At 55.8% G+C, this 16,112-nt stretch overlaps 2 protein-coding genes across 7 annotated transcripts in view; both read left to right on the top strand.

Moving 5' to 3' along the window:
* Positions 1-9,514, top strand: part of PUM1 (pumilio RNA binding family member 1) — an 80,290-nt gene extending 70,776 nt beyond the window's left edge. For 5 of the 6 annotated variants that reach the window (XM_088178471.1, XM_088178469.1, XM_014887599.2 and 2 more), the window contains exons 19-22: positions 28-153; positions 1,094-1,215; positions 3,060-3,252; positions 7,684-9,514. In XM_088178471.1, the coding sequence (XP_088034597.1) occupies positions 28-153; positions 1,094-1,215; positions 3,060-3,252; positions 7,684-7,815 (573 nt within the window). In that variant the 3' untranslated portion in view covers positions 7,816-9,514. The remainder of the gene's footprint in view (positions 1-27; positions 154-1,093; positions 1,216-3,059; positions 3,253-7,683) is intronic. The other variant, XM_088178472.1, reaches the window with a different exon arrangement.
* A 5,053-nt stretch (positions 9,515-14,567) lies between these two features.
* The window catches only part of SDC3 (syndecan 3), a 50,349-nt gene continuing 48,804 nt past the window's right edge, over positions 14,568-16,112 (top strand). Inside the window, exon 1 of the mRNA XM_014887585.2 lies at positions 14,568-14,657. Within this exon, the coding sequence (XP_014743071.2) occupies positions 14,568-14,657 (90 nt within the window). The remainder of the gene's footprint in view (positions 14,658-16,112) is intronic.

The raw sequence follows: 16,112 nt of genomic DNA, 5'->3' as shown, positions 1-16,112 counted from the left end.
TGCCTGTTGTTTGTCCTGTGTCCCCAGGTGTTTGCCCTGTCCACACACCCGTACGGCTGCCGGGTGATCCAGAGGATCCTGGAGCACTGCCTGCCCGAGCAGACCCTGCCCATCCTGGAGGAGCTGCACCAGCACACGGAGCAGCTGGTGCAGGTCAGTGGGGAATGGCTGCAGTGTCCCAGTCACTGCTGAGTGCTGGGACAGCTCCTCGTGGGAACACTCCCACCCGGGAAAGGGATGGGAATGAGCACAGCAGGAATTGCATCATCACTCCCGTCCAGGGGGTGCCAAGGGTGTTGTCACCTTTTATCACCTCCCTTTGAGGAGGCCCCGTGTCCTTGTGCTTTGCTCCAGTGCAGGGAGGAGCAGGAGGGATGTCCAGAGCTGGTTACTCCAAGGAAAAGGAGGTTCCAAGTCACTGGAATTCTTAAAAGGAGTTGGTTCTGTGCTCACCCCCCTCCTGGCTGCCTTCCCTCCTCCCTGCAGTCCTTGGCTGTGCCAGGGTTTTACTGCTGGGGCCCGTGCATAAAGCAGCAAACCCAGGCCTGGTCCAGTTCCCAAATTCCCACTCAGATCCCAAAATGGGATGAAAAAATGAGCTGGTGCATTTCCCAGGTGCTGTGTGCTCAGTGCTGGGAAGTGGGAAGAGGTTGGGCATGGACATCAGGCCATGCCTCTGGTACCCTGATCTGGAAAATAAATAGCCTGTGGTGTGAAAATTCCCAAATTCAGAACAGTGCCCTGTAGCCAGACCCATGGCTTACTTCTCCAGGACATGGGATTTGGTAGGTTTGAACCTGGAGAGAGGGAAAAAAACTGGGAATAAGCAGAATATTGACATTTCCTGTGCCAGAACGTTATTTTGAGTTCTATAAATAATACAATTTCTACAAAAATACATCATTTTACCACCTGGTACCACCCTAGAATGGACATTTTTGCAGAATAGAAGCTGATTTGTACAGTAAATACCATAATTAATCTTTAGTTGAACTTTTAACTCTGAATGCACTTTGGGAATCAGTTTGCTGGGAATGTTTTGAATCCATTTATGCACCTTTGTGAGCCCTGCTGCTGTGTCTCTGTCCCCCAGGATCAGTATGGGAATTACGTTATCCAGCACGTCCTGGAGCACGGCCGGCCCGAGGATAAGAGCAAGATCGTAGCAGAAATCAGAGGCAACGTGCTTGTGTTGAGTCAACATAAATTTGCCAGGTAGGAATTCCTTCCTTGAATGGAGTGTAGACACATCCCAGGGCTGCAGGAGACTCAGGGGTGGGTGTAAGGGAAGTGAAAATGACTTTACTTCATAAAGAAATGTTATTTATAACGGTTATAAACTGGGCTGTGTCAGCCAGGTGAGTCTGCATTGGAGGAGGATGGAGATGGGGAAGAGTAGCTCTGATCCAAGCTCCTGAATTTACCCAGGAATTCCTGTGTGTTTTCATTTATCTGATTTATTTTCACGGGGTTCAAGTTGTCACTACCCCTTGGGTAATAAGAGCATTCACTGCTCTGGGATTCTGTGTCCAGCCATGGGGGATTTGGGAAATCAGTGCAGCAACAATCCATCCCAGTTTTCCCAGAGGAATTTCCACTCACAGCATCATTCCCAGCTTTTGGCTGTGTCCCTTTTTGAGTCACACCCTCCAAGGGGAGCTGCAGCATTCCCAGGTGGGAACTCACCCACGTGGCTGAAGCAGGATCCAGGTATTTGTGGCTGTCAGGACAAAGCAGTGCTTCCCACGTGTGTGAATCCCTGCTGGATGTGCTTCCAGCCCCTGGAACATGAAGGCTGAGCTCTTCAAAGGCTCAAAATTCCCCCTTCCTCTGATGAGAATAGTCATAGACACGGGGGAAGTGGAACATTAATGAGAATTAGGAGAGCATGGTCTTCATATTATTATTTCAGGTTCTTCCTCCCTGCTTTGCCTGGCTCTCTTTTCCCAAACTTCTTTCCAGCTGGAGCATTAATTAGTGGAGGGTCCCTGAGCTGAGCAGAGCTGCTGGGCCATGCTGTGAGTCAGGCAGGGCTGTGGGATGAGCCCAGCACAGCTCTCAGTCCCCTTTCATGTACCCTACTTCTGGCTCTCCAGAGAGCTCAGGCTGCTCATTAATATATTCAGGAATTTTGGAAATCCTCTGCTTGGCTGAGATTTTTCATTCCTGAACGAGCATTTCCATGTTTTTCTAACACTGGATGTCCATTCCCACCGTGTTCCAGTGTGGAGAAAACAAAACAACAACTTGGCTTCTCTGTTGAGAGAGTGGACACTGACCTGAACTGGTCCAAATCCCAAATTCCCACTGAGATCCCAAATCCTGTTTGGCATTGCTGAGCTGTGCCAGCACAAATCCCCTGCCCTTGTAGCAGCACATGAAATCTTCATAGGGTTGGGTGAAAAGCTCTGAGGAGACATTCCCTGTACAGTTCCCTGCTGCATTCCCAGTTCACTGCTTCATTCCCACTTCCCTGCTCCATTCCCAGTTTTCTGCTCCCATTCCCAGTTCCCATTCCCAATTCCCATTCCCAGTTCCTATCCTCATTCACAGCTCCCTACTCCATTCCCATCCCCATTCCAGTTCCCAGTTCCCATCTCCATTCCCCATTTCTTATTTCCCTATTCCCAGTTCCCATTCCCATCCCAGTTCCCATTCCCCATCCCCATTCCTCATTTCCCATCCCCATCCCTATTCCCTGTTCCCATCCCTGTTCCCTGTTCCCATCCCCTCCCTGTTCCCTATTCCCATCCCCATTCCCCATCCCCATTCCCCAATTCTCCATCCCCCAATTCCCCATCCCCATTCGCTGTTCCCATTCCCCATCCCCATTCCCCAATTCCCCATCCCCATTCGCTGTTCCCATTCCCCATCCCCATTCCCCATCCCCATTCCCCAATTCCCCATCCCCATTCCCCATCCCCATTCCCATTCCCATCCCCAATTCCCCATTCCCATTCCCCATCCCCCAATTCCCCATCCCCATTCCCTGTTCCCATCCCCATCCCCATCCCCATTCCCATCCCCCGTTCCCGGTGCTGACGCCGTTCCCGTTGCAGTAACGTGGTGGAGAAGTGTGTGACGCACGCGTCGCGCACGGAGCGCGCCATGCTCATCGACGAGGTGTGCACCATGAACGACGGCCCCCACAGTGCCTTATACACCATGATGAAGGACCAGTACGCCAACTACGTGGTGCAGAAAATGATCGACGTGGCAGAGCCCGCCCAGAGGAAGATTGTCATGCACAAGGTGAGGAGGGACAGCCTGGCACTGCCACTGCCACTGCCACTGCTGCTGGCACACCGGGTGTGGGGGAAATGGGGCAGAGGGTGGAGTGATGGCAGAGGGGTTGGAGTGTTTCAGTAGCTGGAAGGTGGGAATTACAGAATGGCCTGGGTTGGGAAGGACCTCAGAACTCTTCCAGTGCCACCCCTGCCATGGCAGGGACACCTCCCAGTGTCCCAGGTGCTCCCAGCCCCAGTGTCCAGCCTGGCCTTGGGCACTGCCAGGGATCCAGGGGCAGCCACAGCTGCTCTGGCAATTCCATGCCAGCCCCTGCCCACCCTGCCAGGGAACAATTCCTTCCCCAGATCCCATCCAGCCCTGCCCTCTGGCACTGGAAGCCATTCCCTGTGTGCTGTCCCTCCATGCCTTGTCCCCAGTCCCTCTCCAGCTCTCCTGGAGCCCCTTCAGGCCCTGCCAGGGGCTCTGAGCTCTCCCTGGAGCCTTCTCCTCTCCAGGGGAGCACCCCCAGCTCTCCCAGCCTGGCTCCAGAGGGGCTCCAGCCCTGCAGCAGCTCTGGGGTCTCCTCTGGATTCTCTCCAGCAGCTCCAGATGCTGCTGATGATGTGGGCCCAGGGAGCAATTCCAGCCCTGTACCCCATCTGTCCCTGCCCTCTGTCCCAGCGAAGCCATTCCCTTGTCCTGTCACTCCATTCCCTTGTCCTGTCACTCCGTTCCTGGTCACATTCCCTCTCCAGTTTCCTGCAGGGATACAGAGCTGCCGCTGGGGTTCAGCTGCAGCTGCTGCTGGCAGCAGAGCCCGTGTGTGTCCCAGTGACCCAGTTCTGCACGGAGCAGGCGCTGCAATCCTGACAGGGCTGGGCTGGGCTGGGCTGGGCTGGGCCGGGCTGGGCTGGGCCGGGCCGGGCTGGGCCGGGCTGGGCTGGGCTGGGCCGGGCCGGGCTGGGCTGGGCTGGGCTGGGCCGGGCCGGGCTGGGCTGGGCCGGGCTGGGCTGGGCTCATGCAGCCACCTGGGTCTGAGGCTGTGTCCCCATCTCTGTCCCTCTGTATCCTCTGTCTCTGTCCCCCATCTCTGTCTGTCTGTGTCCCCTGGCTGTGTCCCTCTGCCTGTGTTCCTGTGTGTTCCCCTGGTTGTGTCTCTGCAAGCTGTGTCCCTCTCTGTCCCTGTGGCTGTGTCCTTGTGGCAGTGTCCCTCTCTGTCCCTGTGGCTGTGTCCTTGTGGCAGTGTCCCTCTCTGTCCCTGTGGCTGTGTCCCTTGGGCTCTGTCCCTCTTGCTCCGTCCCTGTGCTGTGTCCCCCTGCCTGTGTCCCTCTGTATCCCTGTGGCTCTGTCCCCGTGTCCCTCTGCCTGTGCCTGTGTCCCTGCTGGATCTGTTCCCCTGCCTGTGTCCCTGTGCCCGTGTCCCTCTGCCCGTGTCCCTGCTGGATCTGTCCCTCTGTGTCCCTTAGGCTGTGTTTCTCTGCCTGTGTCCCTGTGTCCCTCTGCCTGTGGCTGCCAGCCCCCCCCGTCCCTCCCTCCATGTCCCTCCCAAGGCCACTGGCCTTGCCTGGTGCCACCTCCAAGCCCACAGCCATTAATTAAATCCTCTGTTCCTCACTTTTAATTGAGTTTTGCTGTGACACTTCCCAGCATCCCAGGATCCCTGAGGCTGGAAAAGCCCTCCAAGGCCACGGGTCCAGCCTGTGCCCCATCCCCCCCCTGTCCCCACCAGAGCCCTGGGTGCCACCTCCAGGAATTCCTTGGACACCTTCAGGGATGGGGATCCAGACCTCCCTGCTTTTACCTGAACACCCTTTCCAAGAAAAAAAAATCCTGATATCCTAAACTTCCATGGTTTAGGATTGTCCTGCAGTGTTTGAATGCACAACCATCCCAGGAGTTCCTGTTTATCCAAAATTAAGACATTTGGAACGAAATCTGCTTTGCTGCCATCCCCAGGGCCCTGTGCCTGCTGCTCCAAGGACAGGGAGCTCTGGAAATGGAATATCTTCATTTTCCTGTTTTTAAAGGTCACATTTGCAGGCTTTAAAATGGCAGTGGATGGAGAATAAGAGGCTTTAAATGAAGGGTGGGACTGAGGGGATTTTAATTTTTCTCAGTGACATTTTTGGGGTTACTTGATGAAAAACCCCAGGTACAGCCAGAGAAATGAAATCCTGACTGACCCAGGCATGGAAAAGCCAAGATTTATTTATTTTGAATAATGTCAGGTATTCAAATGCTAATGGAGCATTTCTATTATTATATTCAAGCATCCTTGACTAAACCAGACTGATTTTTCTGTAAGAAATGGAAATTTGTGTGAGGGAGCTGCTTTGACCTGCACATGCATGGAATCAACACAAACAGCTGGAAAAATCCTCAGGGATGTTAATTGTTAGGTTTAGGAGCCACTCAGAGTTATTTTAACCTCAAGTCTGTTTTAGTCCACGAGAAATGCTAAAGATAATTAAAGAAAGATATCTGGCAAGGTATACACCCAATTTATCTGTGGCAGAAGGGCCCTGGATTTGTTAATCTATAACAGAGAGTTGTGTATTAAAAAAAAAAAAAAATTCCAAATTATTTTTCCTGACATTCCTTACTTTCTTTTTCCCATGAAGCAAAGCCTTTGGAATAAAATGCAAATTAGATTATCAGTGGGGCTGTCAAAAATAGCTCAGGGCTGACAGCTAAATGGGCCTGAGTGGATGTGATTTCAGCTGTGATCCCAGGCTGCAGGAAAGCCTGGAAAAACGGAGCCAGGGGCTGCAGGAATGGCTGGGGATTGTGGAAAACAGCAGGTTGGGATGGGTTAAAAATGGGATTTTATTTCAGTTTTAAAAAAATTGAATTTAAAAGGAATTTTAACAATTGTGTCAGTAAAGGGAAAAAGTGAAAGGGATGAAGCTGGGCAGAGAAGGAATGGCTGGAACTGGAGCTTCACTGCTCCTTTTGCTGAGCACAGGGATCATTCCTGCTGGGAATGGGCAGCCAGGCTTGGATTCGTGGTTTGGGACTGAGGCTGCTTGGGTGGAACAGGAATGGGAGGGGCTGGAGGCTGAGCCAGGAGCAGTTTGGGATGGTCAGTGATGGGATGTGGCCACCCTTGGAGCAGGGAATGCTGCACGTGCAGGGGCTGTTCCCACTTGGAGAGGAGAAGATGGTAAAATCATGGAATCCTGGAATGGTTTGTGTTGGAGAACTCTTAAACCCCACCCAGTGCCACCCCTGCCATGGCAGGGACACCTCCCACTGTCCCTGTATCCTTTCCCTCACACCCACCCTGCCCTTTAAAGCACAGGCTGGCCACAGCAAGGGGAACTTCTCCCAGGCAGCTCTTACCAGAGCATCATAAAATTAAAAGAATTATTTATCCACTGATCCCCCATTCCAAACTGGGAAAGGCAGAGCCAGACACATCCAGCCCCAGTCCATTGGGATCGTGGCAGCTGCACTCCCAAAACCTGATATGGGACTGCAGAGAAATCAGGGAATGGCTTGGGATGGAAAGGACCTGAAATCCCATCCAGTGCCACCCCCAGGGACCCCTCCCACTGTCCCAGGTGCTCCCAGCCCCAATGTCCAGCCTGGCCTTGGGCACTGCCAGGGATCCAGGGGCAGCCACAGCTGCTCTGGCAATTCCATGGCAGCCCCTGCCCACCCTGCCAGGGAACAATGCCTTCCCAAAATCCTATCCATGCCTTCCCAGGCAGAAGGAATCAATTTTCATTCCTGAATGAGCATTTCCATGTTTTTCTAACACTGGATGTCCATTCCCACCATGTTCCAGTGTGGAGAAAACAAAACAACAGCTTGGCTTCTCTGTTGTGACAGTGGACACTGACCTGAACTGCTCCCGTTCCCAAATTCCCACTCAGATCCCAAGGCACAAATTGTGATGAAACACGAGCTGGTCCAAATCCCAAATTCCCACTGAGATCCAGTGCTTGCCTTGTGCAAAATCCCACTGGGATTTTGGGAGCACTGCCTGGATTCCCAGGAATTGTGATTGCAGTGAAGACCCCTGGGATCTGAGGGGGTGGCTGTGACCTCCCTCATTCCTGGTAGCCGTGCAAAGGGGTTTTAACCCTTTAAGTGCTGCAGAAATAACATGCACAGCTTTCATGATAGAAAGAGAGAGCCAAGTTTATTCAGAAACACACTTGGTTTTATAGCAAGAGTAGAGAAAAGGGGATTGGTTCAGAGAGAAGACACCCCATTGCCAGGGCCTGGGCACACACCACAACAGGGCTTCTATTTTGTTATTAATTCCTTTTTATTGTGACCAAATGATCACCCTGGGGGAAATTCTCCCTGGCCTTGAGCTGGAGCAGCTCATGGGCTGGGAACAGAGCTGAGAAGCTCCAGCCTGGAATATTTTTCAGGCTGTAATTTTCTTACTTTTCTCGAGATTTGTCCCACAATTGCTGAATTCCGTTTTTTTTTTCCCGGCAGATCCGGCCCCACATCGCCACTCTGCGCAAGTACACGTACGGCAAACACATCCTGGCCAAGCTGGAGAAATATTACATGAAAAACGGCGTGGATTTGGGGCCCATCTGCGGCCCCCCCAACGGCATCATCTGAACCTCCAGAGCCACTCCAGGATCCCCAAATGCAGCCCAGAACCCACCCACACCACCCGCCACGGTTGCTAAAAAAAAAAAAAAAAAAATAATACAAACAAACCAAACCCGCGGAAAAAAACCAACAAAGAAAAGCAGAAAAAAAAAAAGCAAAAAAAAAGAGAAGCCTTTGTAAATTTCTTTAATTTTATTATGCATAACATGTACTAATTATTTTTTTTAATTAACTAATTGCCCTGCTGTTTTACTGGTGTATAGAATTCTTGTACATAGGTCTCAGATGTACATGGAAGGCCACATTTTTGTTCACTGTTGTATCTATATTCCAAATGTGGAGACTTTCAGGGTGGTTGGTTTGAAGACAACAAACAAAACAGGGAAAAAACCCCCGGTTTTAATTCATCATTTTTTGCAAATACCTTTCTTGGGGTTTTTTTTTCCTCCTTTTAGCCCAAAAATCAATGAGAAGTTGGGATTTTAGTTCAATGACACCACTGGTAGAAATACTAAAAAAAGAAAAATTCAACTTGCTAAAGTTTGGTTTTAAACAAAGACACCAAAATTCTGTTTTTGGGACTTTTTAATGGCTTTATTTCTATTTTATTTGTGACTCTGACATGCTGAAGGAGGGAGCTTAGCTGGCGTTTTGAGAAAACACCCAGAGATGATTTTAAAGTGGAGGATTTTTGGGATTTTTTTAAGCCCACTCCTCTGTTCACCTGGAGAGACACAATTTGATTATTTAGCATGAGGAAAAACAAAAAATCCAACTCGGCTTTGGTCTTGCTTCTATAAATATATAGTGTATACTTGGTGTAGACTTTACATATATAAAAATTTGTAGTATTTTCTTGTTTTGATGTCTGATCTGTATCTATAATGTACCCTAGTAGTGGAACATACTTCTGACTGTACAATTGTACATTTGTAAACCTCTGTAATGTAAATGTGGAGAAGTTTGAATCGACATAAAACCCGTTTTTTGGTAAGAAAACAGGAAAAAAAAAAGAATTTAGCAAAACCTGTGCATTTCAGTGTATATTCACACCTTTTATGGTCGTAGCATATAGTGTTGTATATTGTAAATTGTAATTTCAACCAGAAGTAAATTTTTTCTTTTGAAGGAAATGTTCTCTTTATACAGCCTAGTTAATGTTTAAAAACAAAAAAGGAAGAAAAATAAACTGCTTGGTTTTATTTGTCACCTAGTTGGACGGTAGAGATCCTTTCTAAATGTTCTACAGACCTGATTCAGTTCCAAATAGTGTTTTTTTGAATCTTACAAAGTAATGTTTTGCTTCTTTTGTGACAGTAAGAAACAAAAAGTGCAAAAGTACAGCCCCCCCCTAGTTTTCCTTACAATCAGAGCCCCTTTTCACCTTGTAAAGTGTGAATCACCTCCCCCTTTTTTGTACAGAAGATGAACTGTATTTTGCATTTTGTCTACTTGTAAGTGAATGTAACATACTGTCAATTTTCCTCGTTTGAATATAGAATTGTAACACTACACGGTGTACATTTACAGAGCCTTGTGTATATTTCCAATGAACTTTTTTGCAAGCACACTTGTAACCATATGTGTATAATTAACAAACCTGTGTATGCTTCTGCCTGGGCGACTATTTTTTGTAACTCTTGTGTAGATTGTCTCTAAACAACGTGTGATCTTTATTTTGAAAAATACAGAACTTTGGAATCTGGCCCTGGGTTTCATGGAATCGTTTGTTGGAGTTTGGAGCTTCAGTCCAGGAGCAGGAGACAGGGAAGGGCTGGAGCTGTGATTTTCATGGAATATTTAGTTGGAGTTTGGAGCTTCACTGTCGGACAAGGAAACGGGTTAGGGCTGGAGCTGTGCTTTTCATGGAATCAGTGGAGTTAATAATTTAGTTTAAGTGGAGCTTCAGTCCAGGGTAGGACACAGGGAAGAGCTGGAGCTGTGCTGTTCATGGAATGTTGAATTGGAATTCGGAACTTTGACCCAGGAGCAGAACATGAGGAAGGAGCTGGAGCTGTGCTGGAGAGTTGAGATGGAGAACAGGGAAAGGGGATTTTTAATGGATTTATTTCTGGGGTTTTTTTGTGAGTCTGACACCCTGAAAGAGCTGAGCTGGTGTTTCCTTGCGGGGAGAAAACACCCGGAGATGATTTTAAAGTGGAGGATTGGGGTCCCATCCTGAACCAGCTCCTCAGGGCACAGGGATGGGGGATTCTCCTGAGATCCCACCTGCAGAGCTGCCCCAGTCCTGGAACCTCCAAAATGAAGAATTTGGAGCCGCTGGAGAGAGCCCAGAGGAGACCCCAGAGCTGCTGCAGGGCTGGAGCCCCTCTGGAGCCAGGCTGGGAGAGCTGGGGGTGCTCCCCTGGAGAGGAGAAGGCTCCAGGGAGAGCTCAGAGCCCCTGGCAGGGCCTGAAGGGGCTCCAGGAGAGCTGGAGAGGGACTGGGGACAAGGCATGGAGGGACAGCACACAGGGAATGGCTTCCAGTGCCAGAGGGCAGGGCTGGATGGGATCTGGGGAAGGAATTGTTCCCTGGTGCTTCTCCACATGGATTCTTTTTGTCCTCCCACCCCTCCACGGAGCTGATGGTTCTACCCCCACTCATCCCCTGCTGCCCCCATGATGTCCTGATCTCCCTGTTCCCCCAATTCCCTATTTAGGGAAGCTCCACCTCCCCATTTTTTCCCCTGTGTGAACGGAACCCCAAAAATCCACCTCTCCTTCCCACCAATTTCCCCCATTTGCAGCATCTGGGACCTTCCCTGTCCCTCTGCTGCATTTCAAACCCTTTTCCAGGGTGACATTTGGGGAATGCCGATGAATCTGGGAATGTGTGGAGGCTGGGTCACGTGTGGCCAAGTGATGGAGGGCAAGAAAATGCCCATTTCACAGGAAATTACTGATTTTGGCTTAGCACGTCGTGGAAAGGGTGGCCTGGACTCCTCCCACCCCTCAGCAGGGCCAACACCCCTGGGACCCCACACTGGGATTGATCTGAGACCCCTAAACTGGGATTGATCTGGGATCCCACACTGGGATTGATCTGAGACCCCACACTGGGATTGATTTGGAACCCCCAGACTGGGATTGATCTGGGAACCTCAAATTGGGAATTGGGATTGATCTGGGAACTCCACACTGGAATTGATCTGGGATCCCACACTGGGATTGATCTGGGAACCCCAAATTAGGAATTGGGATTGGTCTGGAACCCCACACTGGGACTGATTTGGGAACCCCACACTGGGTTTGATCTGTTCCCACACTGGGATTGATCTGTTCCCAGCCCCGTTGGTGTTAAATTCAGCAGGAATTTGGGTTTTGACACCGTTTCTGCCCAAGATTTGAAGCCACCCTGTGCCACCAGGGAGGGGCACGGGCACTCGTCCTTTGGGGTTTCAGAGCTCTTTGGGTGTCTGAGCTCTTCACAGCCTCATTTATCTGGGGTGCCTGTGGAGCTCAGCCAGCTGCAGGCTTACACCGGGTATAAATCTACTTTTAATGTTTAATTCAGCACTGAGCGTTCAAGTCAGGCTGGAGAGGAAGGGGAGCGTGCCCAGGCTCTGTTTGTTCCCCAAACTCCTGCGGGTCCGGGCTCAGCCCTGGGCACCCCGGGGTGCTGGGGAATGGGATCGGCTCTGGGTCCCCTTCCCACCCCGGGGTGCTGGGGAATGGGATCGGCTCTGGGTCCCCTTCCCACCCCGGGGTGCTGGGGAATGGGATCGGCTCTGGGTCCCCTTCCCACCCCGGGGTGCTGGGGAATGGGATCGGCTCTGGGTCCCCTTCCCACCCCGGGGTGCTGGGGAATGGGATCGGCTCTCACCCAGAGCTGCTGGCCCTGCAGGGTGACAGAGGGGACACGGCCCGGGAAGGTCACAGGTGCCCCGTGCTGGCCCTGCTTCGGTCCCTCCTGAGCTCGGCTGGTGATTGCTGCTGGAGAAGGGATGAGAAGGGACCTGTCACCTCAGCCGGGATCTGCTGTGACACCCATCGCACCGAGGGGACACGAGGGGACACGAGGGGACACGAGGGGACACGAGGGGACACGAGGGGACCGGGGTTGCCGCTGCCACCGCTGTCGTAGCGAGGACAGGACCCGGTGGCAGCGCCCTCCGCCCCCCCAGCCCCTCCTGTGGGCTCCGGCAAACCCCGGCACCCATCAGGGGCCACCCCTGGGTGCCATCCCTCGGCGGGGACCCGCGGGGACCCTGCGGCCCTGGCCCGGTCCCTGCAGGGGTGGCGGCGGCCACGGCGGGGCGGTGCAGCCCCAGCAACGCGCCCGGGCCGGGCTGCCAGAGGGACCCTCTGTGTGGGGACACCCCTGACACCGGGACCCCTGTGTGGGGACACCCCTGACACCGGGACCCCCTCCTTGGGGACACCCCTGACACCGGGACCCTCTGTGTGGGGACACCCCTGACACCGGAACCCCGTCCTTGGGGACATCCCTGACACCGGGACCCCCTGTTTAGGGACATCCCTGATACCAGGATCCCCTGTTTGGGGACAACAGCCCCAGGCCGGGAACCCCCTGCCCTGGGGATCCCCCTCTGTCGCCGGGACCCCACTGCTCTGTGACACCCCCCGGGCCGGGGGTTCCCAGTGTCCCTGGGACCCTCCAGTGTCCCTGGGACTCCCCCAGCCCAGCCCCAAAGCCACCTCCTGTCCCCGGACCTCCCATGGACCCCCTGCATGGGACCCCCGCTGCTCCGGGGCCACCCAACTGTCCCGGGGATCCTCCCACCCCCCCTTCTCCGGGACCCTCCCCAGTGTCCCTGGGATGCCCCCGGGCCCCCTCTTCGCCCCCAAGCCCGGGAACCCCTCCCCACCTTCCCCTGGGCTTTGCTCCCCCCTCCTCACTTCTCACTCCTTCTATAAATGCACTTTAAAAGAATTAATTTGGATTCTGCTAATTACAGGACAATTAAAACCGAATGGAGTCACTCAGGTGGGGTCCCCCCAGAGCCCCCCGAGATATTTCTCACTCCCCCCCGAGTGTTCCCTGAGGTTCCAACCCCAGGGGCAGCGGGAGGATGCCCAGCGGGGGATTTGTGGGATTTTTGGGGAGCCGTATCCCTGCTCCCCCCAGCCAGAGGTTCAGCTCCACTTTTGGCTGATTTTGGCTGATTTTGGCTGATTTTCCCTCCTTTGTCCCAGTAAGCTCCCCTGCCTCCCCGAGCCCTTCCCGGGGTGTATTTTGAGGGTAAATGAGGAGGTTCAGGAGAATCTGAGTCTGGTTTTAGCCCCTTCATAGGAAAGGAGGAATCCACGTATGGGAATGGCTCATTCCCATCCCATCCATCTGCTCCCAGCTCTCCCACAGCCACAGCGCCCCCAGGGCACCTCGGGGTGACCAAACCCCTAAATTCAGATCTGAGCCACTCCAGGGCCTCCTGGCAGCTGTGTGGAAGTCACTGGCATGGCCCCGCCCTCTGGTCCCGCTGTTATCCCGGGTTTTTGAGCGGGGAAACTGAGGCACGGCGGGGCTGGTTCAGCTGCCGGCCTGGGAGTCATTCCCAGAGTGCCCGAAGGTTTTTCCCTCCCACCCATCCCTCGGTACCCCCCAAGTGTCCCAAACACCACCTTGGGCTCTCCCCATCTGACCCCAGCTGCCCCCAGACCCTCCTCTCTCCCCCTGGATCTCCCCAGTCTGCCCCAGTTCCCCCCATACCTACCCCGGGCTGCCCCCAGTTTGCCCCAGTGCCCTCCTTTACCCATCCCAGTGCGCCCCATCTACCCCAGCCCCTTCCATCTGCCCCAGATCCCCCCCATCTGTCCCTGGTCGCCCCCCAGTCTTCCCCAGGTCCCCCCTGTGTGTCCCCCATGCACCTTCCCCCCTGTGCCAGGCTGCCCACATTTAACCATCCCCCCATGCGCCGCCCAGTTTTCCCCTCACCAACCTCAGGGTCCCCCAGTCTGTCCCAGACCCCTCCCGTATGTTCAGATCGCCCCTCACCTACTACAGAGTCAGCCCCAGACCCCCCAGCTGTCCCCCATGGTCCCCCTCATCTACCCCACGTCACTCCCATCTATCCCGGCTCTCCCAACCTACCCTAGACCCCCCCCACATGTCCCCCATGCTCCTCCCCATCTACCCCAGGGTCCTCCCGATTTTCCCAGACCCCCCTCCATCTGTACCCCAAGCCCCCCTCATCTACCCCAGGGTCCCCCAGCCTGCCCCAGACCCCTCCCATCTGTCCAGGTCCCCTCCCATCTACGCCAGGTTCCTCCCATCTGTCCCCCAGACTCCCCCCTATATGTCCCAGGTCCCCCCAGTGTGTCTCAGGTTCCCCCAGTCTACCCCAGGTCCCCCCCATCTGTCCCCCAAGCCCCCCTACATCTACCCCAGAGTCCCCCAGCCTGCCCCAGACCCCTCTCTTATATCCAGGTTCTCTCCCATCTACCCCAGGTCCCCCCAGTGTGTCTCAGGTCCCCCCATCTGTTCCCCAAGACTCCCCCCATCCACCCCAGGGTCCCCCAACCTACCCCAGCCCCCCGGCTCCCCCCAGGCTCCTCCCCCGATCCCCCCCCCGTCCCCCCGGGCCGTGTCCGTGCGGGGCCGGGGCGGGGCGGGGGCGGCGCGGGGGGGGCGCGGCGGGGCCGGGAGGGCGGCGCGGCGGCGGCGGCGGCCCCGCACCCAGAGCCCGCACCCACCGCCCGCCTCCCGCGGGCGGCGGCAACAAAGGCCCTTCCCCGCCCCCGCCGCCGCCTCCCGCCGCCTCCCGCCGCCGCCGGCAGCGTCCTTGCGGCAGGAAGATGCCCGGGGAGGTGCCGCCGCCGGCGCCCCGGGGGCTGCGGAGCCTCCCGCTGCTGCTGCTGCTGCTGCTCAGCGCCCGCGCCGCGCTGGTGAGTGCGGGGGCACCCGCGGGGACACGGCCCGGGGGACACCGGCACCGCAAGGGGGGTGAGGGGAGGGATCGGCACCGGCACCGGGAGGGATCGGCACCGGCACCGGGAGGGGGCGGCGGGCACCGGCACCGGGAGGGATCAGCATCGGCACCGGGAGGGGTCAGCGGGGACCGACACCGGGAGGGGTCAGCGGGCACCGGCAGCGGGCGGCACCGGCCCCGCGGAGGAGCTGCCGTGGGCAGGGGGGTGGGACCGGCCCCGGCACCGCGCGTGGATCGGTATCGGATCGGTACCGCGGGGGACGGGGCTGTGGGGTGGTGGCATCGGCATCGTGCACGGGCCGGCCCCGGGCAGCGGCTCCGGTCCGGAACCGGCCTCGGTACCGTGCGAGGATCGGCAGCGGGGGGGCACCCGCAGCGGGCTGGGGGCGTGGGGCCGGCAGCCGAACCGGGGGGGGAACCGGCACCGAGCAGGGCTGGCAGCGGCACCCCCGGCACCGGAACCCGGCTTGGGGGACTCCGGCACCCGCGCCCCTCTGTGGGATCCCCCAGCTCCCGAGGGGCTCCGCTCCCCGCACCCTGACCCGCGCCGGGCCCGCAGAGCCCCCCGAGCCCAGCAGGCGCTGCCCCCGGGGCTGTCCCCTCCCCTGCGACCCCCCGGGCGGTGCCGGGCAGGGTGGCGGCCGTGGGGAGGGGGCTGCGGGCAGCTGCCGTTTGAAGGTCGTAGGGAAAAAAATCTCCCTGAAGGGCGGAGAGCGAGGAACCCCCCACGCTGCTGCTGGGGGGCAGCAGGAACTCGCCCCCCATCCTTCCCCTCTGCCTCCTCCCCGACCCCCTCCCCTCCTGCATCCCTGATGGGGCGGGGGGTGGCAGATGCAGCCCGGGCTGCGCAGGCAGCGCCCGCCTTTCCCTTCCCATGTGGAAGGAGGAGAAGGGGCTGGGGATCCTCGTGGCGCTTCCAAAACTGCTGCTCCGCCTGGGAGAGAAGGGCCGTGGGATCCTGGGGTCCGTGGGAACCTCCCTGCCCCGCCTGCTCCCTGCCCGGAGCCGGGCCGTGGAGTTTTGGGGGACTGGGGCGCTGCTTTTTGGGGGATGCTCTCCGGAAAGGAGCCAGAGGATGCTTTTCTCGCCCGGGAGCAACGGGAGAGCCTGGTAGGGAGGAAGGCTGCTCATCCTCCTCCTCCTCTCTTTAAAGAGGGGAAGAAGCCCGAGGGCCTGGCTGCTGCATTGAATCACCCCGAGCTCATCCCGCTCCTGCCGGGGGTCTGGGGTGCCCCGGGCTGGCTCCCCCATTTCTGCCCGAGGGGCGTTCCCCTGGCTCTGCCCCTCTGGAACAGAGACACAACTTCAGCGTCCCTGAGGGGACGTGAGACTCCTCTGGATCCAAGGACACTTTACTGAGCCTAAAATTCCCTCTGCCATGGATGTGGGGGAGTCTCTGCTCCGACTGGGG

This window comes from Sturnus vulgaris, chromosome 24 (assembly GCF_052056855.1).
Source record: "Sturnus vulgaris isolate bStuVul1 chromosome 24, bStuVul1.hap1, whole genome shotgun sequence".
Taxonomy (NCBI): Eukaryota; Metazoa; Chordata; class Aves; order Passeriformes; family Sturnidae; genus Sturnus; species Sturnus vulgaris.
This window is presented reverse-complemented; position numbering and strand designations above follow the sequence as displayed.